Here is a 26,446-nt window from a genome sequence, read left to right on the forward strand (position 1 = left end):
TAAAGTTTATGATTAAATCACTTTAATAAAGTTTGTGATTAAATCACTTTAATAAAGTTTATGATTAAATCACTTTAATAAAGTTTATGATTAAATCACTTTAATAAAGTTTATGATTTAATCACTTTAATAAAGTTTATGATTAAATCACTTTAATAAAGTTTATGATTAAATCACTTTAATAAAGTTTATGATTAAATCACTTTAATAAAGTTTATGATTAAATCACTTTAATAAAGTTTATGATTAAATGTTTGAGTCTCTTCTGATGAAACTGTGGTTTTTACCCATGATGCAGTGTGTCTCACTGTGACATGCTGGGTCTGGACTTTGACCCCGCGCCCGTCTCCAGGTCCTCCAGGTACTGACCCTGGTCCTGATCCTGATCCTGGTCCTGACCCCGGTCCTGACCCCGGTCCTGACCCTGGTCCTGATCCTGATCCTGGTCCTGATCCCGGTCCTGACCCCGGTCCTGACCCCGGTCCTGATCCTGGTCCTGACCCCGGTCCTGGTCCTGATCCTGACCCCGGTCCTGGTCCTGATCCTGACCCCGGTCCTGGTCCTGATCCTGGTCCTGATCCTGGTCCTGACCCTGATCCCGGTCCTGATCCTGATCCTGACCCTGGTCCTGACCCTGGTCCTGATCCTGGTCCTGACCCTGGTCCTGACCCTGGTCCTGACCCCGGTCCTGATCCCGGTCCTGACCCCGGTCCTGATCCCGGTCCTGACCCCGGTCCTGACCCCGGTCCTGACCCTGGTCCTGACCCCGGTCCTGATCCTGATCCTGACCCCGGTCCTGATCCCGGTCCTGACCCCGGTCCTGATCCTGATCCTGGTCCTGATCCCGGTCCTGATCCTGGTCCTGACCCTGGTCCTGACCCCGGTCCTGATCCTGATCCTGACCCTGGTCCTGACCCTGGTCCTGATCCTGGTCCTGACCCTGGTCCTGACCCTGGTCCTGACCCCGGTCCTGATCCCGGTCCTGACCCCGGTCCTGACCCCGGTCCTGACCCTGGTCCTGACCCCGGTCCTGATCCCGGTCCTGACCCTGGTCCTGACCCTGGTCCTGACCCCGGTCCTGATCCCGGTCCTGACCCTGGTCCTGGTCTGTAGCCAGTCCCTGTAGAGTCAGAGACCTGGTCCCCCCTGAGACCTTAAACCTGCTCTGATCCAGATCCACGTGTTTCCATGGTTACTGTGGAGGAGCAGCTTTAAGTGTGCCTGATGGTTTAGTTTGTTCCCACGGTGATGCAGACCCTGAACTCCTCGTGGTGACAGGCTCTCAGATGTCCGAGCGTCCTTGAACGCATCACAGTGTGTTTTCTGATCTCTCGTCAGGACGCCGGCGACGGAGCGCGTGGACGGCAGGAACGGCGAGCAGGTGCGCCCGCTGAGGTACCACCTGAACCCGCCCACGGACATCCCGCTGACCCCGCCCCACAAAGAGGTAACCCTAGCAACTGATCCGCTAAATGACTCTTGGACAACACGCCGCTCGTCTTTAAAGTATGACATCATCAGAGTTTTGTTTACGAATGTACTCTGAACGATCTTTTAAGGAGCTAATGTTAGCTAGCTCAGGTTTCACTGAGCTAACATTAGAAAGGAGCTAACGTTAGCTAGCTCAGGTTTCACTGAGCTAACATTAGAAAGGAGCTAACGTTAGCTAGCTCAGGTTTCACTGAGCTAACATTAGAAAGGAGCTAACGTTAGCTAGCTCAGGTTTCACTGAGCTAACATTAGAAAGGAGCTAACGTTAGCCAGCCAACTGTAACTTAGCTAGCTGCATGGATGTGGCGTCGGTTGCTTGCTAACGTTAGCAGTAGTCTGGGTGAATGTTGCTACGTCAGCTAGCTAGCAGTTCATCTGCATTAGCAGCGAGCTAACGGTAGCTAACACAGACTTTTACTCTGAATAACTTTAAAAGAATTCAGTAAACGTGTTTTTTTATTTAATCATGTTAAAAACAATCAAAGTGAACAAGTTCTTTCACTTTCTCATTCTTTCGTCGTCAAACTTTAATAATAAAACAAAATGTTTAAAGTTGTTTCAGAGTTTTAAATATTAATGCTTTTATATCAGAGTCACGTCGGCTGAGACGTCGTTTACAGGAAGTGTCCTCGGCACTGAAGCAACAGGAAGTGTCTGCGGTGGAGTTTCCTGTTGTAACAGGAAGTGTGTGCGGTGGAGTTTCCTGTTGTAACAGGAAGTGTCTGCGGTGGAGTTTCCTGTTGCAACAGGAAGTGTCTGCGGTGGAGTTTCCTGTTGTAACAGGAAGTGTGTGCGGTGGAGTTTCCTGTTGTAACAGGAAGTTATGGAGAAAGAAAAGTGACGACGCTCACACGAACACAGCTGCTGAATGACCTCTGACCTCTGCATGTTTCAGCTCTCACTCTGCTTCCTGTTTCCTGTTTCCTCTCAGGTTCATGACCGACCTGCTCCTCCCACTAAGCCACTCCCCCCTGACCCCGCCTTAAAACCCCCGCCGCAGGTAACCTCACCTGTCCTCATCTGTGCTCACCTGTGCTCACCTGTCCTCACCTGTGCTCACCTGTGCTTATCTGTGCTCACCTGTCCTCACCTGACCTCACATGTCCTCACCTGTCCTCACCTGACCTCACCTGTCCTCACCTGACCTCACCTGTCCTCCCCTGACCTCACCTGTCCTCACCTGACCTCACCTGACCTCACCTGACCTCACCTGACCTCACATGTCCTCACCTGTGCTCACCTGTCCTCACCTGTGCTCACCTGTCCTCACCTGACCTCACCTGACCTCACCTGACCTCACCTGTCCTCACCTGACCTCACATGTCCTCACCTGTGCTCACCTGTCCTCATCTGTGCTCACCTGTCCTCACCTGACCTCACCTGACCTCACCTGACCTCACCTGTCCTCACCTGACCTTACCTGTGCTCACCTGACCTCACCTGTGCTCACCTGACCTCACCTGACCTCACCTGTCCTCACCTGTTCTCACCTGTCCTCACCTGACCTCACCTGACCTCACCTGTCCTTATCTGTCCTCACCTGTCCTCACCTGATCTCACCTGAGCTCACCTGTGCTCACCTGTGCTCACCTGTTCTCACCTGTCCTCACCTGACCTCACCTGTCCTCACCTGACCTCACCTGAGCTCACCTGTCCTCACCTGTGCTCACCTGTCCTCACCTGTCCTCACCTGAGCTCACCTGTCCTCACCTGTGCTCACCTGTCCTCACCTGTGCTCACCTGTCCTCACCTGTCCTCACCTGACCTCACCTGTCCTCACCTGAGCTCACCTGTCCTCACCTGTGCTCACCTGTCCTCATCTGTGCTCACCTGTGATGTTCATCAGCACCCTCAGTCAGGTACAGTCCCCTGACCCCCAGGTGTTCACCGTCACTCTCATCAGCGACACGTGGTTTATCCAATCAGATGAGAGGGTTTTTGATCAGGCCCCGCCTCCTGATGACGCAGACTCACCTGAGGAGAGTCGGGTCACGGATCCACCGCCCGAGAGCGAACGTCGCGTCCTTCACCTTCGTAATGAGACACGCCCAGCTAGCATACGCTAAATGCTAGCAGTTGCTCTCGATGAGTGAGTGTCCTCCGCCCCGTCGATCGATGCTGAAGAGACGGGTCGATCACAGAAATCTGTGGCACACGCACTGACGAGCACGCGGGGGGAGGGGGAGGGGCGTGAGTGGAAAGCGGCGACGGCAGCTTCATGGTTTGTGTCTGCGCAACAACAACAACAACAACAACAACAACAACAACATATTTAGTTTAGCTTCAACTTTAAACGAGTCAAAGGTTTCATTTCAGGATTTGAACCCGGACTCAGGAAACACTCGGAGACTTCCTGACGTTAGCTGATCAAGTTTAGCCAGCTCAGGTGCCACTGAGCTAACGTTAGCAAGAATCTAACGTTAGGCGGCTAGCTGTAACTTAGCTAGCTGCATGGATCTGGTGACGGTCGCTTCCCAACGTTAGCTGATAAAGTCGTTTACAAACAGCGAGTTCATCTGCATTAGCAGCGAGCTAACATTAGTGAGAATCTGACAGTAGCTAACATTAGCGAGAAGCTAACAGTAGCTCAAATACTGACATGAAACGACTTCCTGTCGGCTGCTTGTTCCTCCTGTCTTCACCTGTTTCACTCTTCTTCTTCTCTTCCTCACTAACGACCAGCTGCTCGTGACTCGACCAGCTCCGCCCAACAAGCCCCTCCCCCCCGACCCCGCCGCACCTGGACAGGTACACCTGCACGCTGCTAGCTGTTAGCTTGCATTAGCATGTTCCCGCTGGATGAGGTGATGATGAAGGTGGCGGTGAAAGACTCGTGATGATTGATTTCACTGCTTCAGTCAGGAGGACACGTGATTGGTCGCTGACACGTGATTGGTCGCTGACACGTGATTGGTCGCTGACGCGTGATTGGTCGCTGACACGTGATTGGTCGGCTGACACATGATTGGTCGCTGACACATGATTGGTCGCTGACACGTGATTGGTCGCTGACACGTGATTGGTCGCTGACGCGTGATTGGTCGGCTGACACATGATTGGTCGCTGACACATGATTGGTCGCTGACACATGATTGGTCGCTGACACGTGATTGGTCGCTGACACGTGATTGGTCGCTGACACGTGATTGGTCGCTGACACATGATTGGTCGCTGACACGTGATTGGTCGCTGACACGTGATTGGTCGCTGACACGTGATTGGTCAGCTGGCGCGTGATTGGTCAGCTGACGCGTGATTGGCTGACACCTTAGCATTTTCCCGCTGAATGAGGTGAAAGACTCGTGATGATTGATTTCACTGCTTCAGTCAGGCTGCTAATGTCCACTTAAAGCTGCATTCTCTCTAATGTCCAGCAGGAGGAGACTCCACTTAAAGCTGCATTCTCTCTAATGTCCACTTAAAGCTGCATTCTCTCTAATGTCCACTTAAAGCTGCATTCTCTCTAATGTCCAGCAGGGGGAGACTCCACTTAAAGCTGCATTCTCTCTAATGTCCAGCAGGAGGAGACTCCACTTAAAGCTGCATTCTCTCTAATGTCCAGCAGGAGGAGACTCCACTTAAAGCTGCATTCTCTCTAATGTCCAGCAGGAGGAGACTCCACTTAAAGCTGCATTCTCTCTAATGTCCAGCAGGAGGAGACTCCACTTAAAGCTGCATTCTCTCTAATGTCCAGCAGGAGGAGACTCCACTTAAAGCTGCATTCTCTCTAATGTCCAGCAGGAGGAGACTCCACTTAAAGCTGCATCCTCTCTAATGTCCAGCAGGAGGAGACTCCACTTAAAGCTGCATTCTCTCTAATGTCCAGCAGGAGGAGACTCCACTTAAAGCTGCATTCTCTCTAATGTCCAGCAGGAGGAGACTCCACTTAAAGCTGCATTCTCTCTAATGTCCAGCAGGAGGAGACTCCACTTAAAGCTGCATTCTCTCTAATGTCCAGCAGGAGGAGACTCCACTTAAAGCTGCATTCTCTCTAATGTCCAGCAGGAGGAGACTCCACTTAAAGCTGCATTCTCTCTAATGTCCACTTAAAGCTGCATAAAGAAGTGTGTTTGTATTGAAGTTAATGAGAAAATGAACCCTGAGGTTCACGTTTATTTCCCATGATGCTTTGCTCAGGTGCGTCTCCCCCCCCGTCCTGTGGTTCCTGTGAAGCCGCGTCTGATGGCGCCGCCGTGCCGCCCCCACATCCCGCCTCACCCGGGCTTCGCCGCCACCAAACCGCCGCCTCACGGAGCCGTGGCGCCCGCAGCTGCTCCCAGCAGGTGCGACGCCGACGCAGCACTTTGTTTTATTTATTCTGTGTTTTTATTAATTTAGTTTTTATAAATAATAAAAACATATAAAAAAATATTTGAGGGAAATTAAAGTAAATTATCGTTTATGTCTCGTTTTATTTCATTCAAACTCAAAGTTTTTATCTTTTATTTTTCTTTAATGTCTTTTATTTTGTAGGGACAGACAGGAAATGGGGGAGCAAAGGGAAAAATGTATTTTGACTTAAAATGATTTAATCTTTAATGTTTAGAGTCAAAAACACGTTTAAGCCTCTGGTGTTTCTCTGCAGACGACCTCCTGCTGTTCCTGCTCCTCTTCCTGTTCCTGCTCCTCTTCCTGTTCCTGCTCCTCTTCCTGTTCCTGCTCCTCTTCCTGTTCGGCCCTGCGGCCCTCAGAGAGGATCCTCGTCTGCACCTGAACTCTGATGAAGACGAAGACGTGAGGAATTTAAACTGCAGACAAACGTAAACGTGCCTTTTACTCAGCGCTGATGATGATGATGTCACATTAAAGGGGCCTCAGTGCCCGGACCAAGGACCCGGACCAAGGACCAGGACCAAGGACCAGGACCAAGGACCAGGACCAAGGACCATGGACCAGGACCAAGGACCAGGACCAAGGACCAGGACCAAGGACCAGAACCAAGGACTCGGATCAAGGACCCTAAGAAGGGGATCAAACATGAGATCAAAGTAAAGACTGACGAGCTGAGGGGGTCCCAAACTGTGGTCCAAGATCTTCTGCAGGTTCCCGGACCCTTCAGGTCCTGGACCCTGGAGGACTGGACCCTTCAGGTCCTGGATCTGGAGGTCCTGGACCCTGGAGGACTGGACCCTGGAAGTCCTGGACCCTGGAGGACCGGACCCTTCAGGTCCTGGACCCTGGAGGACTGGACCCTTCAGGTCCTGGATCTGGAGGTCTTGGACCCTGGAGGACTGGACCCTGGAAGTCCTGGACCCTGGAGGACCGGACCCTTCAGGTCCTGGACCCTGGAGGACTGGACCCTGGAGGACTGGACCCTTCAGGTCCTGGACCCTGGAGGACTGGACCCTTCAGGTCCTGGACCCTGGAGGACTGGACCCTGGAGGACTGGACCCTTCAGGTCCTGGACCCTGGAGGACTGGACCCTTCAGGTCCTGGACCCTGGAGGACTGGACCCTGGAGGACTGGACCCTGGAGGACTGGACCCTGGAGGACTGGACCCTGGAGGACTGGACCCTTCAGGTCCTGGACCCTGGAGGACTGGACCCTGGAGGACTGGACCCTGGAGGACTGGACCCTGGAGGACTGGACCCTTCAGGTCCTGGACCCTGGAGGACTGGACCCTGGAGGACTGGACCCTGGAGGACTGGACCCTGGAGGACTGGACCCTGGAGGACTGGACCCTGGAGGACTGGACCCTGGAGGACTGGACCCTGGAGGACTGGAGTTTGTGACGCTGGAAGAAAAACTGAGATTTTGAAAAAACATTTTTTCTACAATAATTTTCAAAGTTCTTTTATTTTGAAATCATAATTTTCTCACTTTAACTTTGAAGGTTTTAAAAAATAAAAATAAATTCATTAATAATAAAATATATATTTTTAAAAAGTGACGTAAACGATATTTGTCTTAATTCTTTATTTTTTTATTTTATTTTGAAAACAAAGATTTTGAATCCGACCAAACTTTTGTTTTTGTTTTATTTTAAAAACAAACTTTTGTTTATGAAGTTGAACCAAAACAAAACGAACCTTAAAAGCGTTTAAAGAAGAAACGTGACGCGGTTCCCAGTGGAGTCCAGAGGGTGCCGGTTCAATTCCCTTTGAGCTCTTAAAGACTCAAACCAGCGACGTCTCCGTGCCGGGGCCTCTCCTGTGGAGTTCCCCAGGGCTCCGTGCCGGGGCCTCTCCTGTGGAGTTCCTCAGGGCTCCGTGCCGGGGCCTCTCCTGTGGAGTTCCCCAGGGCTCCGTGCCGGGGCCTCTCCTGTGGAGTTCCTCAGGGCTCCGTGCCGGGGCCTCTCCTGTGGAGTTCCCCAGGGCTCCGTGCCGGGGCCTCTCCTGTGGAGTTCCCCAGGGCTCCGTGCCGGGGCCTCTCCTGTGGAGTTCCTCAGGGCTCCGTGCCGGGGCCTCTCCTGTGGAGTTCCCCAGGGCTCCGTGCCGGGGCCTCTCCTGTGGAGTTCCTCAGGGCTCCGTGCCGGGGCCTCTCCTGTGGAGTTCCTTTCATTTGGAATAAAACTCCAAAGTGTTAAATTTCTCGTGTTGAGTTCAAAATATTCAGTTCATCTTTCGAAATACCACGACTACTGGTCCTGAAATACCACGACTACTGGTCCTGAAATACCACGACTACTGGTCCTGAAATACCACGACTACTGGTCCTGAAATACCACGACTACTGGTCCTGAAATACCACGACTACTGGTCCTGAAATACCACGACTACTGGTCCCGAAATACCACGACTACTGGTCCTGAAATACCACGACTTCCTCCCCCTCCTCCTCTTCCTCCATCCCCTCTTCCTCCCCCTCCTCTTCCTCCACCCCCTCCTCCTCCTCTTCCTCCTCCTCTTCTTCCTCCTCTTCCTCCTTCTCTTCCTCCTCTTCTTCCTCTTCCTCCTCCTCCTCTTCCTCTTCCTCCCCCTCCTCCTCTTCCTCCTCCTCCTCCTCCTCTTCTTCCTCCTCCTCTTCTTCCTCCTCTTCCTCCTTCTCTTCCTCCTCTTCTTCCTCTTCCTCCTCCTCCTCTTCCTCTTCCTCCCCCTCCTCCTCTTCCTCCTCCTCCTCCTCCTCTTCTTCCCCCTCCTCTTCCTCCTCCTCCTCCTCTTCCTCCTCTCCTCTTCTTCCTCCTCTTCCTCCTTCTCTTCCTCCTCCTTCTCTTCCTCCTCTTCCTCCTCCTCCTCCTCCTCTTCTTCCTCTTCCTCCTCTTCCCCCTCTTCCTCCTCCTCATCCTCTTCCTCCTCCTCTTCTTCCGCTTCCTCCTCCTCCTCTTCCTCTTCCTCCCCCTCCTCCTCCTCTTCCTCCACCCCCTCCTCTTCCTCTTCCTCCCCCTCCTCCTCCTCCTCTTCCTCCACCCCCTCCTCTTCCTCCTCTTCCTCCTCCTCCTCTTCCTCCTCTTCCTCCACCCCCTCTTCCTCTTCCTCCTCATCCTCCTCTTCCTCCCCCTCCTCCTCCTCCTCCTCCTCCTCTTCCTCCCCCTTCTCCTCCTCTTCCTCCTCTTCCTCCTCCTCCTCCTCCTCCTCCTCTTCCTCCTCCTCCTCCTCTTCCTCCCCCTGACCTCAGACCAAACAGGAAGTTGTGGTTTCTGTCTCTCTCTGTTTCTTTGGTCTCTTCCTGTCGGAGCTCAGAGTGACTTTGACTCCTCAGCTGCGTCTTCGTCATGGCTCCACCCGTCCTCCTCCTCCTCCTCTTCGTCCTCCTCTTCGGCGTCTCCTCCGGCTCGCTGCCTCGTCCACGCACCTCCTTCCTCCTCAGTGAGTCACAGATATTTATACTAATGATCATCTAAGAGCACAAACGTGTGTTAAAGTGTCCTCTAGGAGCACAAACGTGTGTTAAAGTGTCCTCTAAGAGCACAAACGTGTGTTAAAGTGTCCTCTAGGAGCACAAACGTGTGTTAAAGTGTCCTCTAGGAGCATAAACGTGTGCTAAAGTGTCCTCTAGGAGACTAAACGTGTGCTAAAGTGTCCTCTAGGAGCATAAACGTGTGTTAAAGTGTCCTCTAGGAGCATAAACGTGTGTTAAAGTGTCCTCTAGGAGCATAAACGTGTGTTAAAGTGTCCTCTAGGAGCATAAACGTGTGTTAAAGTGTCCTCTAGGAGCATAAACGTGTGCTAAAGTGTCCTCTAGGAGCATAAACGTGTTAAAGTGTCCTCTAGGAGCATAAACGTGTGTTAAAGTGTCCTAGGAGCACAAACGTGTGTTAAAGTGTCCTCTAGGAGCATAAACGTGTGCTAAAGTGTCCTCTAGGAGCATAAACGTGTTAAAGTGTCCTCTAGGAGCATAAACGTGTGTTAAAGTGTCCTCTAGGAGCATAAACGTGTGTTAAAGTGTCCTCTAGGAGCATAAACGTGTGCTAAAGTGTCCTCTAGGAGAATAAACGTGTGCTAAAGTGTCCTCTAGGAGCATAAACGTGTGCTAAAGTGTCCTCTAGGAGCATAAACGTGTGTTAAAGTGTCCTCTAGGAGCATAAACGTGTGTTAAAGTGTCCTCTAGGAGCATAAACGTGTGTTAAAGTGTCCTCTAGGAGCATAAACGTGTGTTAAAGTGTCCTCTAGGAGAATAAACGTGTGCTAAAGTGTCCTCTAGGAGCATAAACGTGTGCTAAAGTGTCCTCTAGGAGCATAAACGTGTGTTAAAGTGTCCTCTAGGAGCATAAACGTGTGCTAAAGTGTCCTCTAGGAGCATAAACGTGTGTTAAAGTGTCCTCTAGGAGCATAAACGTGTGCTAAAGTGTCCTCTAGGAGCATAAACGTGTGTTAAAGTGTCCTCTAGGAGCACAAACGTGTGTTAAAGTGTCCTCTAGGAGCATAAACGTGTGCTAAAGTGTCCTCTAGGAGCATAAACGTGTGCTAAAGTGTCCTCTAGGAGCATAAACGTGTGTTAAAGTGTCCTCTAAGAGCCTAAACGTGTGTTAAAGTGTCCTCTAGGAGCATAAACGTGTGCTAAAGTGTCCTCTAGGAGCATAAACGTGTGCTAAAGTGTCCTCTAGGAGCATAAACGTGTGTTAAAGTGTCCTCTAAGAGCACAAACGTGTGTTAAAGTGTCCTCTAGGAGCATAAACGTGTGTTAAAGTGTCCTCTAGGTGCATAAACGTGTGTTAAAGTGTCCTCTAGTAGCATAAACGTGTGTTAAAGTGTCCTCTAGGAGCATAAACGTGTGTTAAAGTGTCCTCTAGGAGCATAAACGTGTGCTAAAGTGTCCTCTAGGAGCCTAAACTTGTGCTAAAGTGTCCTCTAGGAGCATAAACGTGTGCTAAAGTGTCCTCTAGGAGCATAAACGTGTGTTAAAGTGTCCTCTAGGAGCATAAACGTGTGCTAAAGGGTCCTCTAGGAGCATAAACGTGTGTTAAAGTGTCCTCTAGGAGCATAAACGTGTGTTAAAGTGTCCTCTAGGAGCATAAACGTGTGTTAAAGTGTCCTCTAGGAGCATAAACGTGTGTTAAAGTGTCCTCTAGGAGCCTAAACGTGTGTTAAAGTGTCCTCTAGGAGCATAAACGTGTGCTAAAGTGTCCTCTAGGAGCATAAACGTGTGTTAAAGTGTCCTCTAGGAGCATAAACGTGTGTTAAAGTGTCCTAGGAGCATAAACCTGTGTTAAAGTGAACTCTAGGAGCACAAACGTGTGTTAAAGTGTCCTCTAGGAGCACAAACGTGTGTTAAAGTGTCCTCTAGGAGCATAAACGTGTGCTAAAGTGTCCTCTAGGAGCATAAACGTGTGTTAAAGTGTCCTCTAAGAGCACAAACGTGTGTTAAAGTGTCCTCTAGGAGCATAAACGTGTGTTAAAGTGTCCTCTAGGAGCATAAACGTGTGTTAAAGTGTCCTCTAGGAGCATAAACGTGTGCTAAAGTGTCCTCTAGGAGCCTAAACGTGTGTTAAAGTGTCCTCTAGGAGCATAAACGTGTGTTAAAGTGTCCTCTAGGAGCATAAACGTGTGCTAAAGTGTCCTCTAGGAGCACAAACGTGTGTTAAAGTGTCCTCTAGGAGCATAAACGTGTGTTAAAGTGTCCTCTAGGAGCATAAACGTGTGTTAAAGTGTCCTCTAGGAGCATAAACGTGTGTTAAAGTGTCCTCTAGGAGACTAAACGTGTGCTAAAGTGTCCTCTAGGAGCATAAACGTGTGCTTAAGTGTCCTCTAGGAGCATAAACGTGTGCTAAAGTGTCCTCTAGGAGCATAAACGTGTGTTAAAGTGTCCTCTAGGAGCATAAACGTGTGCTAAAGTGTCCTCTAGGAGCATAAACGTGTGCTAAAGTGTCCTCTAGGAGCATAAACGTGTGCTTAAGTGTCCTCTAGGAGACTAAACGTGTGTTAAAGTGTCCTCTAGGAGCATAAACGTGTGTTAAAGTGTCCTCTAGGAGCATAAACGTGTGTTAAAGGGTCCTCTAGGAGCATAAACGTGTGTTAAAGTGTCCTCTAGGAGCATAAACGTGTGTTAAAGTGTCCTCTAGGAGCATAAACGTGTGTTAAAGTGTCCTCTAGGAGCATAAACGTGTGCTTAAGTGTCCTCTAGGAGACTAAACGTGTGTTAAAGTGTCCTCTAGGAGCATAAACGTGTGTTAAAGTGTCCTCTAGGAGCATAAACGTGTGTTAAAGGGTCCTCTAGGAGCATAAACGTGTGTTAAAGTGTCCTCTAGGAGCATAAACGTGTGTTAAAGTGTCCTCTAGGAGCATAAACGTGTGTTAAAGTGTCCTCTAGGAGCATAAACGTGTGCTAAAGTGTCCTCTAGGAGCATAAACGTGTGTTAAAGTGTCCTCTAGGAGCATAAACGTGTGCTAAAGTGTCCTCTAGGAGCATAAACGTGTGCTAAAGTGTCCTCTAGGAGCATAAACGTGTGTTAAAGTGAACTCTAGGAGCATAAACGTGTGCTAAAGTGTCCTCTAGGAGCATAAACGTGTGCTTAAGTGTCCTCTAGGAGACTAAACGTGTGTTAAAGTGTCCTCTAGGAGCATAAACGTGTGTTAAAGTGTCCTCTAGGAGCATAAACGTGTGTTAAAGTGTCCTCTAGGAGCATAAACGTGTGTTAAAGGGTCCTCTAGGAGCATAAACATGTGTTAAAGTGTCCTCTAGGAGCATAAACGTGTGTTAAAGTGTCCTCTAGGAGCATAAACGTGTGTTAAAGTGTCCTCTAGGAGCATAAACGTGTGCTTAAGTGTCCTCTAGGAGACTAAACGTGTGTTAAAGTGTCCTCTAGGAGCATAAACGTGTGTTAAAGTGTCCTCTAGGAGCATAAACGTGTGTTAAAGGGTCCTCTAGGAGCATAAACGTGTGTTAAAGTGTCCTCTAGGAGCATAAACGTGTGCTAAAGTGTCCTCTAGGAGCATAAACGTGTGTTAAAGTGTCCTCTAGGAGCATAAACGTGTGCTAAAGTGTCCTCTAGGAGCATACACGTGTGTTAAAGTGAACTCTAGGAGCATAAACGTGTGCTAAAGTGTCCTCTAGGAGCATACACGTGTGTTAAAGTGAACTCTAGGAGCCATCTCTGCTCAGATCGTGAGACGAGTTTCTCTCTGAACCACTTCCTGTTCTCTGAACCACTTCCTGTTCTGGGTCTGAGAGGAACAGGAAGTGGTGGTCAGCTGACTGCTCTGATTTCTGTCTGACACTTTCACATGTGTCTTTGTTTAGTTTCTGTGTGAGAACTTAACGGTCTCCTTTACTGACACTTAACGGTCTCCTTTACTGACACTTAACGGTCTCCTTTACTGACACTTAACGGTCTCCTTTACTGACACTTAACGGTCTCCTTTACTGACACTTAACTGTCACCTTTACTGAAACTTAACGGTCTCCTTTACTGAAACTTAACGGTCTCCTTTACTGACACTTAACGGTCTCCTTTACTGACACTTAACGGTCTCCTTTACTGAAACTTAACGGTCTCCTTTACTGACACTTAACGGTCTCCTTTACTGACACTTAACGGTCTCCTTTACTGACCCTTAACGGTCTCCTTTACTGACACTTAACGGTCTCCTTTACTGACACTTAACTGTCACCTTTACTGAAACTTAACGGTCTCCTTTACTGAAACTTAACGGTCTCCTTTACTGACACTTAACGGTCTCCTTTACTGAAACTTAACGGTCTCCTTTACTGACACTTAACGGTCTCCTTTACTGACACTTAACAGTCTCCTTTACTGACACTTAACGGTCTCCTTTACTGACACTTAACGGTCTCCTTTACTGACACTTAACGGTCTCCTTTACTGACACTTAACGGTCTCCTTTACTGACACTTAACGGTCTCCTTTACTGAAACTTAACGGTCTCCTTTACTGACACTTAACGGTCTCCTTTACTGAAACTTAACGGTCTCCTTTACTGACACTTAACGGTCTCCTTTACTGACACTTAACAGTCTCCTTTACTGACACTTAACGGTCTCCTTTACTGACACTTAACGGTCTCCTTTACTGACACTTAACGGTCTCCTTTACTGACACTTAACGGTCTCCTTTACTGACACTTAACGGTCTCCTTTACTGACACTTAACAGTCTCCTTTACTGACACTTAACAACACGTCCTTCTTTTCACTTTGCTGTGAGGAATCGCACCGTCGCCTTGAGCGTCAGGTGGTGATGATGTCACCATGATGATGATGTCACCATGGTGATGATGTCACCATGGTGATGTGTGGCGTTCCCCGGGGCTCGATCCTCCGCCCCATTATGATTCCAACAACACGTCATCACCACGGTAACCAGTGTGAAAACAAAACACCTTTAACAAAGAGAGCGTTAGAGCGAGGTGCCACTGTCCGCAGGGCGGCGGTTCGATCCCCGCCCTGCCCTGTCATGTCATGTTCACTGTCGTGCAGACTCTGCAGAAAGGCCTCTGCTCCTCTTCAGCCGCCCCGACATCCACAACACAACCACGCTGTTGCTAAGCGACGATGGCTCCACTCTGTACGTCGGGGCGCGGGACGCCGTTCTGTCCTTGGACGTCAGTCGCAGCGACGCCATCGGCTTCAAGAAGAAGGTGATTTAAAGGTCAGTGGTTCATGTGTGAAGTCGTCTGCTCATGTCTGACGTCCGTCTCTCGTCCGTCTCTCGTCCGTCTGGCGTCCAGGTGGAGTGGCGTCCGTCCAGGCGTGAGATCGACGACTGTCAGAGCAAAGGGAAGAACGCCACGGTGATTATGGCCACGCCCCCTCCTCATGATTTCACCTCCATCTCAACGGCTTCAAATGTTTAATACTGTGTGTGTGTGTGTGTGTGTGTGTGTGTGTGTCTGTGTGTCTCTGTGTGTGTGTGTGTGTGTGTGTGTGTGTGTCTGTGTGTGTGTGTGTGTCTCTGTGTGTGTGTGTGTGTGTGTGTGTGTGTGTCTGTGTGTGTGTGTCTCTGTGTTTGTGTGTGTGTGTCTCTGTGTTTGTGTGTGTGTGTCTCTGTGTGTGTGTGTGTGTGTCTGTGTGTGTGTGTGTGTGTGTGTGTGTGTTTGTGTGTGTGTGTGTGTGTGTCTGTGTGTTTGTGTGTGTGTGTCTCTGTGTGTGTGTGTGTCTCTGTGTGTGTGTGTGTGTGTGTGTCTCTGTGTGTGTGTGTGTGTCTGTGTGTGTGTGTGTGTGTGTCTCTGTGTGTGTCTGTGTGTTTGTGTGTGTGTGTCTCTGTGTGTGTGTGTGTGTGTGTGTGTCTCTGTGTGTGTGTGTGTGTGTGTCTGTGTGTGTGTGTGTGTGTCTGTGTGTGTGTGTGTCTGTGTGTGTGTGTGTCTGTGTGTCTGTGTGTGTGTGTGTGTCTGTGTGTGTCTGTGTGTGTGTGTGTGTGTGTGTCTGTGTGTGTTTGTGTGTGTGTGTCTGTGTGTGTGTGTGTGTCTGTGTGTGTGTGTGTCTGTGTGTGTGTGTGTGTGTGTGTGTCTGTGTGTGTGTGTGTGTCTCTGTGTGTGTGTGTGTGTGTGTGTGTGTGTGTGTGTCTGTGTGTGTGTGTGTGTGTGTGTGTGTGTGTGTGTGTGTGTGTGTGCAGGTCGACTGTCCAAACTTCGTGAGTGTTCTGCAGCAGATGAACTCGTCTCATCTTTACGCCTGTGGCAGTTTCGCCTTCAGCCCCCACGACGTCCTCATCGTACGTACACGCACACACTCCACACAGAGCTAGCATCGCCCTGAGGTTAGCATCACCCTGAGGTTAGCATCGCCCTGAAGCTAGCATCGCCCTGAAGCTAGCATCATCCTGAAGTTAGCATCACCCTGAAGCTAGCATCACCCTGAAGCTAGCATCGCCCTGAAGCTAGCATCACCCTGAAGCTAGCATCACCCTGAAGCTAGCATCGCCCTGAAGCTAGCATCGCCCTGAAGTTAGCATCGCCCTGAAGCTAGCATCACCCTTAAGCTAGCATCGCCCTGAAGCTAGCATCGCCCTGAAGTTAGCATCGCCCTGAAGTTAGCATCACCCTGAAGTTAGCATCACCCTGAAGCTAGCATCGCCCTGAAGCTAGCATCGCCCTGAAGTTAGCATCGCCCTGAAGTTAGCATCGCCCTGAAGTTAGCATCACCCTGAAGCTAGCATCGCCCTGAAGCTAGCATCGCCCTGAAGTTAGCATCGCCCTGAAGTTAGCATCACCCTGAAGCTAGCATCGCCCTGAAGTTAGCATCGCCCTGAAGTTAGCATCGCCCTGAAGTTAGCATCGCCCTAAAGGTAGCATCGCCCTGAAGTTAGCATGGTCCTGAAGCTAGCATCACCCTCCAGACGAGGGAACAGGAAGTGCAAACGTGGCGACTCATTCAGTTCCTGTTTGGTTGAAACAGAACATTTACGTGAAGATCCTCTCTGCTTCCTGTTTCCTGTTTCCTGATTCCTGCTTCCTGTTTCCTGTTTCCTGTTTCCTGTTTCCTGTGCTTCAGGACGCAGAGAGCTTGGCGTTGGTGCGACTGGTGGAAAATAAAGCGAAGGTTCGATGCCCGTTCAGCCCCGCCCAGAAGAGCGCCGCCCTCGCTGTGGGTCAGTGTGGTTCACGATCATTTCCACGTTAAAGTCACGTGAGCGCGGCGCTCCGACACGTTAACGCTGTGGCGTGTGCTCGTGTGCAGGCGGCGAGCTGTTCACCGCCACCACCACCGACTTCAGAGGCGTCAAACCGCAGATCTCACGACACTTCAGCAAAGATGGCCGACAGGACGTCAGCCAGGACACGTCCGTCACGCTACTGCACGGTGAGACACACACACACACACACACACACACTCACACACGCACACACACAGACACACAGAGACACACACACACACTCACACACTCACACACGCACACACACACACACAGACACACACACACAGACACACAGAGACACTCACACACACACACACTCACACACACACACACACAGACACACAGAGACACACACACACACACACAGAGACACACACACACACACACACACACACACTCACACACACACACACACAGACACACAGAGACACACACACACACACACAGAGACACACACAGACACACAGAGACACACACACACACACACACACACACACTCACACACGCACACACACACACACGCACACACACAGACACACAGAGACACACACACACACTCACACACACACACACACACACAGACACACACACACACACACACACAGACACACTCACAACTACAGACACACACACACACTCACACACACACACAGACACACACACACACACTCCAATCCAATCAGAATCAATCAGTGGGACATCACTTCCTGTGTGACATGACTTCCTGTTTGACATCACTTCCTGTGTGACATCACTTCCTGTGTTTCAGAGCCGACCTTCGTCAGCTCGTGGTCGGACGCGTCGAACAGGAAACTCTACTTCTTCTTCAGCGAAGTCGGGAAAGAGTTCAGCTTCGTGGACGAGCTGCAGGTCGCCCGCGTGGCCCAAGTCTGCCAGGTTACCACGGCAACGCCCACAAACGCAGCCATGAGTCACCAACGCGGCGCCGAAGGAAACACACGTTTACTTTTATCGTGTTTTAACGGCGTCTCGTGTTTTAACGGCGTCTCACGTTTTAACGGCGTCTCACGTTTTAACGGCGTCTCGTGTTTTAACGGCGTCTCACGTTTTAACGGCGTCTCACGTTTTAACGGCGTCTCGTGTTTTAACGGCGTCTCGTGTTTTAACGGCGTCTCACGTTTTAACGGCGTCTCGTGTTTTAACGGCGTCTCGTGTTTTAACGGCGTCTCGTGTTTTAACGGCGTCTCGTGTTTTAACGGCGTCTCACGTTTTAACGGCGTCTCGTGTTTTAACGGCGTCTCACGTTTTAACGGCGTCTCACGTTTTAATGGCGTCTCACGTTTTAACGGCGTCTCGTGTTTTAACGGCGTCTCGTGTTTTAACGGCGTCTCACGTTTTAACGGCGTCTCACGTTTTAACGGCGTCTCACGTTTTAACGGCGTCTCACGTTTTAACGGCGTCTCACGTTTTAACGGCGTCTCACGTGTCTGGATATAAACGCTGCGTCTCTGTCGTCAGGACGACGTCGGGGGACAGCGGACGCTGCAGAGCCGCTGGACGTCCTTCGCCAAAGCTCCGCTGCTCTGTCGCTCTCAGAAGCAGCTTCCCTTCAACGTCCTGCAGCACGTCTTCACGCTCCCGCCCCCAGAGGGCGCCAACGCCTCCGACACGCTCTTCTACGGCGTCTTCACCTCTCAGTGGTACGAAGCGCCGCCGTGTTCTCGGAGCAGATCTGAGTTTCCATGAAAAGAGTCAAAGGGTCAAAGTTCAAAGGGTCAAAGTTCAAAGGGTCAAAGTTCAAAGGGTCAAAGTTCAAAGGGACAAAGTTCAAAGGGTCAAAGTTCAAAGGGACAAAGTTCAAAGGTTTTTGTTCGACGCAGCATTTGGACAGGAAGTAGTATTTTGAAAGGGTGTGATGTCAGAGCTCCAGGCTCGGGACTCGTCTGGCGCTGGTCGAAGATCCCCACGAGGGTCTGAATGAAACCAGGACGCCGTGGCGACGAGCACCGAGGGCTCATGGGAGTTGTAGTTTTTACTGCAGATGAAAATAATAAAAATGTTTCTGGACGAGAAACTTTTTTCATCTGTAATTTAGTTCAAATGAAACCGCTGCAGTGTTTTCTCTCTGTGGAGCTAACGCGTGTAGCATGAAGCACGGGGGCATTAGCACGCTAGCTAACGTTAGCATTGTTGTTGTCACATTTAAACTGTAATTAGTTTAGCATGAAGCACATGGAGTTAGCATGCTACGTAGCTAGCTGTCCATTTCTAGTCCTGCCATCAACTCTCATTCAGCTGAAAGTCTGCTAGCAGCATGATGTGCTAGCTAGCAGCATGATGTGCTAGCTAGTAGCATGATGTGCTAGCTAGCAGCATGATGTGTTAGCTAGCCTGTCACCCCCTCTCTGTAACACAGACTCGGACTAGGGTCAGAGTCAGGGTCAGGGTCGCATTGGTACGCTCCCTAGCTAACTTGCTAACGTTAGCATTGGATGAGTGGACCCTGTTCTGTGCCTGCTGTAAAACGCTCTGAGACATTAAGAGTCCGGTGAACTGGACCTGGTGCCGGTCCTCTCAGGTCCTCTCAGCGTTGTCTCTGGTCTCGTTCAGGTCCACGGCTCCAGAATCTGCCGTGTGCGTCTTCAGGCTGCAGGACGTGCGGACGGTGTTCGCCGGCAGCTACAGGACCTTCGACACGCAGACTCAGCAGTGGAGTCCGATGCCGGGCAGACGGTCGTACCTGGGACAGGTGAGAGTCGTTTCTATGCAGATGATGCTCCGTCTCTTCTTCTCTCGTCTAAAATACTGTAAGCGTTTCCATTTTCATCGTCTCAACTCGTCTGAAGTTGAATCTTTGATGTTGAAGAAGCTTCTTCCTCTGAATCCTTTCCTCGTTCACGGCGTGAGAACTTCTTCCCGTGTCTCTGTGACCGTGTCCCCGTCTCCTCACAGTGCGGTCTGGACAGCGCCACAGATCTCCAGTTGGCAGAAGTGAAGAGGAGCTTCCTGACCAGCGGCAGCGTGCAGCCGCTCGGGGGCGCGCCCGTGGTCGTGTCCTCGGGGCAGCGCTACACTCACGTGACGGCGATGAGGACGCCGGCGGCCAACGGGAGACACTACACCGTCCTCTTCCTGCTGACGGGTGAGCGTTCACGGCAGCGACGATGTGACGGTGAGGAACACACACACGCTGAACTCCGTCCTCTCTCCGTCCAGACTCTGGATTTCTCCACAAACTGGTGCCGTCGGCCGCAGGTGCGCGGGTCGTGGAGGAGATCCAGGTCTTTGCTCCGCAGCAGCCGGTCAGGAGCGTCGTCCTCTCGCCCTCCAAGGTAACGGCTCAAACACCGCGCTGCAGGGTTTCACGTGTGCTCCGGAGCCTCCTGACGACCCCGACCCCCGACACCGACGACACCGAGCCGAGGACGCGCTCAGACGGGTCGATCCTGCAGAACCGACCCGTCGTCCTCTGGGATCCACTCGTGTGACCGTGTGCACGTGTGCACGTGTGCAGGCTGCAGTGAGGAGGAAGAGTCCTGTATGACACCTGTGTCTGTCTCCTCAGGGCGTCCTGTACGTGGGCACCTCGGGGGGTGTGACCGCTGTGCCTGTGTCCCGCTGCTCCGTCTACGCCTCCTGCAGTCAGTGTGTTCTGGCCCGAGACCCTCTGTGCGGGTGGAGCCGCCCCCGCAGCGCCTGCAGCCCAGCGGACGCCACCGACCGGGACATGTAAATAATATACAAATATATAATAAACATAATAATAAATGATATATAAATATAGAGGATGCAGCTTTAAGTGGAGTCTCCTCCTGCTGGACATTAGAGAGAATGCAGCTTTAAGTGGAGTCTCCTCCTGCTGGACATTAGAGAGAATGCAGCTTTAAGTGGAGTCTCCTCCTGCTGGACATTAGAGAGAATGCAGCTTTAAGTGGAGTCTCCTCCTGCTGGACATTAGAGAGAATGCAGCTTTAAGTGGAGTCTCCTCCTGCTGGACATTAGAGAGAATGCAGCTTTAAGTGGAGTCTCCTCCTGCTGGACATTAGAGAGAATGCAGCTTTAAGTGGAGTCTCCTCCTGCTGGACATTAGAGAGAATGCAGCTTTAAGTGGAGTCTCCTCCTGCTGGACATTAGAGAGAATGCAGCTTTAAGTGGAGTCTCCTCCTGCTGGACATTAGAGAGAATGCAGCTTTAAGTGGAGTCTCCTCCTGCTGGACATTAGAGAGAATGCAGCTTTAAGTGGAGTCTCCTCCTGCTGGACATTAGAGAGAATGCAGCTTTAAGTGGAGTCTCCTCCTGCTGGACATTAGAGAGAATGCAGCTTTAAGTGGAGTCTCCTCCTGCTGGACATTAGAGAGAATGCAGCTTTAAGTGGAGTCTCCTCCTGCTGGACATTAGAGAGAATGCAGCTTTAAGTGGAGTCTCCCCCTGCTGGACATTAGAGAGAATGCAGCTTTAAGTGGAGTCTCCTCCTGCTGGACATTAGAGAGAATGCAGCTTTAAGTGGAGTCTCCTCCTGCTGGACATTAGAGAGAATGCAGCTTTAAGTGGAGTCTCCTCCTGCTGGACATTAGAGAGAATGCAGCTTTAAGTGGAGTCTCCTCCTGCTGGACATTAGAGAGAATGCAGCTTTAAGTGGAGTCTCCTCCTGCTGGACATTAGAGAGAATGCAGCTTTAAGTGGACACTAGAGAAGCTTTAAGTGGACTCCCCTGTGCTGCCCTGGGTGGTGACTGACAGGCTGTGTTTTCAGGGTTCAGGACGTTGAAGACGGAAACGTGGGAAAACAATGTGGAGCAGAAACGAGGAGCAGCAGCGTCTCAGGTCACAACCTCACAAATATGCTTATTATTATTAATTAGCATGCTAACATTAGCATGCTAATGTTAGCATGCTAATGTTTCACAGGTGTAATGTTTAGCACAGTCATCATCTTAGCTTAGCATGCTAACATTAGCATTGAGCGGAGCTGAGGTTTAAAGTCTTTAGATCTGCAGCTGTTTGGTATCAACCGTGTGTTCCTGCAGCCGACACGTGTCCAGGGCGCCTCAGACCGACCACACGGGTCCAGCTCCTGCAGAACCCTCTGACCTGTGGCCCGTGGACAGGTGAACACATGAAGCTCACTTCCTGTTGTCAGCAGGTGAACACATGAAGCTCACTTCCTGTTGTCAGCAGGTGAACACATGAGGCTGACTTCCTGTTGTCAGCAGGTGGACACATGAAGCTGACTTCCTGTTGTCAGCAGGTGAACACATGAGGCTGACTTCCTGTTGTCAGCAGGTGGACACATGAAGCTCACTTCCTGTTGTCAGCAGGTGGACACATGAAGCTGACTTCCTGTTGTCAGCAGGTGAACACATGAGGCTCACTTCCTGTTGTCAGCAGGTGAACACATGAAGCTCACTTCCTGTTGTCAGCAGGTGGACACATGAAGCTCACTTCCTGTTGTCAGCAGGTGGACACATGAAGCTGACTTCCTGTTGTCAGCAGGTGAACACATGAAGCTCACTTCCTGTTGTCAGCAGGTGGACACATGAGGCTCACTTCCTGTTGTCAGCAGGTGAACACATGAAGCTCACTTCCTGTTGTCAGCAGGTGAACACATGAAGCTGACTTCCTGTTGTCAGCAGGTGGACACATGAAGCTCACTTCCTGTTGTCAGCAGGTGAACACATGAAGCTCACTTCCTGTTGTCAGCAGGTGAACACATGAAGCTCACTTCCTGTTGTCAGCAGGTGAACACATGAAGCTGACTTCCTGTTGTCAGCAGGTGAACACATGAGGCTCACTTCCTGTTGTCAGCAGGTGGACACATGAAGCTCACTTCCTGTTGTCAGCAGGTGGACACATGAAGCTCACTTCCTGTTGTCAGCAGGTGAACACATGAGGCTGACTTCCTGTTGTCAGCAGGTGGACACATGAAGCTGACTTCCTGTTGTCAGCAGGTGAACACATGAAGCTGACTTCCTGTTGTCAGCAGGTGGACACATGAAGCTCACTTCCTGTTGTCAGCAGGTGGACACATGAAGCTCACTTCCTGTTGTCAGCAGGTGAACACATGAAGCTGACTTCCTGTTGTCAGTAGGTGAACACATGAAGCTCACTTCCTGTTGTCAGCAGGTGGACACATGAAGCTGACTTCCTGTTGTCAGCAGGTGAACACATGAAGCTCACTTCCTGTTGTCAGCAGGTGGACACATGAAGCTCACTTCCTGTTGTCAGCAGGTGGACACATGAAGCTCACTTCCTGTTGTCAGCAGGTGAACACATGAGGCTCACTTCCTGTTGTCAGCAGGTGAACACATGAGGCTCACTTCCTGTTGTCAGCAGGTGAACACATGAAGCTGACTTCCTGTTGTCAGCAGGTGAACACATGAAGCTCACTTCCTGTTGTCAGCAGGTGAACACATGAAGCTGACTTCCTGTTGTCAGCAGGTGAACACATGAAGCTGACTTCCTGTTGTCAGCAGGTGAACACATGAAGCTGACTTCCTGTTGTCAGCAGGTGAACACATGAGGCTCACTTCCTGTTGTCAGCAGGTGAACACATGAAGCTCACTTCCTGTTGTCAGCAGGTGAACACATGAAGCTGACTTCCTGTTGTCAGCAGGTGAACACATGAGGCTGACTTCCTGTTGTCAGCAGGTGAACATGAAGCTCACTTCCTGTTGTCAGCAGGTGAACACATGAAGCTGACTTCCTGTTGTCAGCAGGTGAACACATGAAGCTGACTTCCTGTTGTCAGCAGGTGAACACATGAAGCTCACTTCCTGTTGTCAGTAGGTGAAAACATGAAGCTCACTTCCTGTTGTCAGCAGGTGGACACATGAAGCTCACTTCCTGTTGTCAGCAGGTGGACACATGAGGCTGACTTCCTGTTGTCAGCAGCCGCTCCAGGTTCTGTTCTAGTCTCTGAAAACGGCGACAGGAGGTGACGCAGCGTGACCCCCTGACCCCCGTGCCCCCGTGACCCCGTGCCCCCCTGACCCCCGTGCCCCCCTGACCCCTGTGCCCCCCGTGACCCCTGTGCCCCCCTGACCCCCTGACCCCTGTGCCCCCCTGACCCCCGTGCCCCCCTGACCCCTGTGCCCCCCCTGACCCCGTGCCCCCCTGACCCCCTGACCCCTGTGCCCCCTGACCCCTGTGCCCCCCTGACCCCTGTGCCCCCCTGACCCCCGTGCCCCCCTGACCCCCGTGCCCCTCCTCCTGGTTTCAGATCAGAGCTGACGTCTCTTTAAACGCCGTAACGCCACAAAAGAGCGTCAGCACCATAACGCTCCGCTTACACACGTGCGTAAAACCCAGGCCTTGAATCCAGGGGAGGCGGTTCGATCCCCGTCCGTCCCCCGTCCCCCGTCCCACGGCCTCTTCTCTGATCCGGACCCGGTCGTCTGACGCCACGTCCCCCTCTGTCGGCTGAGGTCCGTCACGCTGTGATTCGTCCGTCAGATTTCTGAGCAGAACTTTACGATGTTTCCCGATGGCGTCCCGTCTGTCAGCGTGTCCGGGCGCCGTTATGAGCCTCAGATATGAAGCTGACCCTCGCCGCCTTTCTTCCGTCCTACAGAAGTCGGGGTTCGTTTGAACGCGGTGGTGCGGCTCCGGTGTCTGAGACCCTCCAACCTGGCGTCCGTGAGCTGGACGTCACCTCGGTTCAAACGCCTGCCGGAGGAACTCTTCCTCCGGGCCGCCGACGGCAGCCTCAGCTTCCTCGCCAGCGCCGACACCTTCGGGACGTACCACTGCGAGGCAGAGGAGGGCGGGTACAAGGAAGTGGTCGCGAGCTACGCCGTCCTGCAGCTGGCCTCTCCGCGCTCCATCAGCCCCGAGGACAAACGCCACGCGAGCGCCGGCGAGGACGAGACGTACGAGGACATTTTAACTGAGACGCCGACTTCTGCGACGCGACCAGGAGGAGGCGATAGAATCACGACGGATTCAGAAGAAGAGGCGGACGCCAAAGAAGAAGAGTCTGGATCGGACTTTCATGACGACGGTTTGGGCGCCGCCCCGAACCCCGGGACGGGTTCCTGGAAGGAGCCGCTCGATGGCGCCCGTGAGAAGAGTTACTACGGCGAGCTGGTGGTGGTTTCGCTCCTGCTGGCGACCTGCGTCTGCGTCCTGGCGCTCGGCGGCCTCCACACGTGGCGCCGAAGGAGAACCGCTCTGAAACTGAGTCCGCTGGTCGGTCCGGAGGACGGCGCCAAAACCAGCCGGGCCCTGGAGAGCGTCCCCTCTCTGGAGGACGCCGGCGCTGAGACGAAGCTCGCCGAGTGAAAACAACAACAACCGTTTTTTTGTTTCTGTGAAATGTTTTTGATGAACGTCGTTTTGAGTCTTTTAAGGTTTTTGAGTCTTTAGGTTTTGTGGTCCCCGGTTCGATCCCCGGTTCGATTCCAGCGGACGTGTCGTCGTGTTTTTGACGCTGACCAAATTTAAACGATGTTAAAATCTTTGTTTCTGAGTTTTTACTGTGAACGACTTTTATTCACTGATGTTTATTAAATAATAATATTAATAAATGTTTTTGATCAAAGTCACTGAATCAAAAATGTGAAGTTTTATGAATTCAGTTTTTTCTGTTTGTCAAAAATTAAAACAACAAAATGTTTTTAATGTTTTAATAAATCAAGAAATAAAAAATATAAAACAAAATAAATAAATATTTCATTTATAATTTAACACTTTAACACACGTTTATGCTCCTAGAGGACACTTTAACACACGTTTATGCTCCTAGAGGACACTTTAACACACGTTTATGCTCCTAGAGGACACTTTAACACACGTTTATGCTCCTAGAGGACACTTTAGCACACGTTTATGCTCCTAGAGGACACTTTAACACACGTTTATGCTCCTAGAGGACACTTTAACACACGTTTATGCTCCTAGAGGACACTTTAACACACGTTTATGCTCCTAGAGGACACTTTAGCACACGTTTATGCTCCTAGAGGACACTTTAACACATGTTTATGCTCCTAGAGGACACTTTAGCACACGTTTGTGCTCCTAGAGGACACTTTAGCACACGTTTATGCTCCTAGAGGACACTTTAGCACACGTTTATGCTCCTAGAGGACACTTTAGCACACGTTTATGCTCCTAGAGGACACTTTAGCACACGTTTATGCTCCTAGAGGACACTTTAGCACACGTTTATGCTCCTAGAGGACACTTTAACACACGTTTATGCTCCTAGAGGACACTTTAACACACGTTTATGCTCCTAGAGGACACTTTAACACACGTTTATGCTCCTAGAGGACACTTTAACACACGTTTATGCTCCTAGAGGACACTTTAACACACGTTTATGCTCCTAGAGGACACTTTAACACACGTTTATGCTCCTAGAGGACACTTTAACACACGTTTATGCTCCTAGAGGACACTTTAACACACGTTTATGCTCCTAGAGGACACTTTAGCACACGTTTATGCTCCTAGAGGACACTTTAACACACGTTTATGCTCCTAGAGGACACTTTAACACACGTTTATGCTCCTAGAGGACACTTTAACACACGTTTATGCTCCTAGAGGACACTTTAACACACGTTTATGCTCCTAGAGGACACTTTAACACACGTTTATGCTCCTAGAGGACACTTTAGCACACGTTTATGCTCCTAGAGGACACTTTAACACACGTTTATGCTCCTAGAGGACACTTTAACACACGTTTATGCTCCTAGAGGACACTTTAACACACGTTTATGCTCCTAGAGGACACTTTAACACACGTTTATGCTCCTAGAGGACACTTTAACACACGTTTATGCTCCTAGAGGACACTTTAACACACGTTTATGCTCCTAGAGGACACTTTAACACACGTTTATGCTCCTAGAGGACACTTTAACACACGTTTATGCTCCTGGAGGACACTTTAGCACACGTTTATGCTCCTGGAGGACACTTTAACACACGTTTATGCTCCTAGAGGACACTTTAACACACGTTTATGCTCCTAGAGGACACTTTAGCACACGTTTATGCTCCTAGAGGACACTTTA

The 26,446-nt window shown here is 50.6% G+C and overlaps 2 protein-coding genes across 2 annotated transcripts in view; both read left to right on the forward strand.

Annotated features, from left to right (window-relative positions):
• The window catches only part of adam15 (ADAM metallopeptidase domain 15), a 28,055-nt gene extending 21,335 nt beyond the window's left edge, over positions 1-6,720 (forward strand). Inside the window, exons 21-24 of the mRNA XM_083917704.1 lie at positions 1,339-1,447; positions 2,423-2,491; positions 5,629-5,774; positions 6,077-6,720. Of these exons, the coding sequence (XP_083773830.1) occupies positions 1,339-1,447; positions 2,423-2,491; positions 5,629-5,774; positions 6,077-6,212 (460 nt within the window). The 3' untranslated portion in view covers positions 6,213-6,720. The remainder of the gene's footprint in view (positions 1-1,338; positions 1,448-2,422; positions 2,492-5,628; positions 5,775-6,076) is intronic.
• Positions 6,721-9,142: 2,422 nt separating this feature from the next.
• On the forward strand, positions 9,143-25,051 carry LOC310950042 (semaphorin-4A-like; the record flags this gene model as incomplete). Its single annotated transcript, XM_083917706.1, has 14 exons — positions 9,143-9,236; positions 14,304-14,464; positions 14,555-14,617; positions 15,439-15,537; positions 16,317-16,413; positions 16,503-16,625; positions 17,231-17,358; positions 17,941-18,122; positions 19,033-19,171; positions 19,375-19,564; positions 19,639-19,754; positions 19,988-20,151; positions 21,175-21,245; positions 23,992-25,051. 14 exons carry the CDS (start codon positions 9,143-9,145, stop codon positions 24,699-24,701), a joined length of 2,337 nt encoding a protein of 778 aa, XP_083773832.1. The 3' UTR covers positions 24,702-25,051.
• Positions 25,052-26,446: the final 1,395 nt, after the last annotated feature.

Source organism: Echiichthys vipera (genome assembly GCF_963691815.1).
Source record: "Echiichthys vipera genome assembly, chromosome: 8".
NCBI classification, from domain to species: Eukaryota; Metazoa; Chordata; class Actinopteri; order Perciformes; family Trachinidae; genus Echiichthys; species Echiichthys vipera.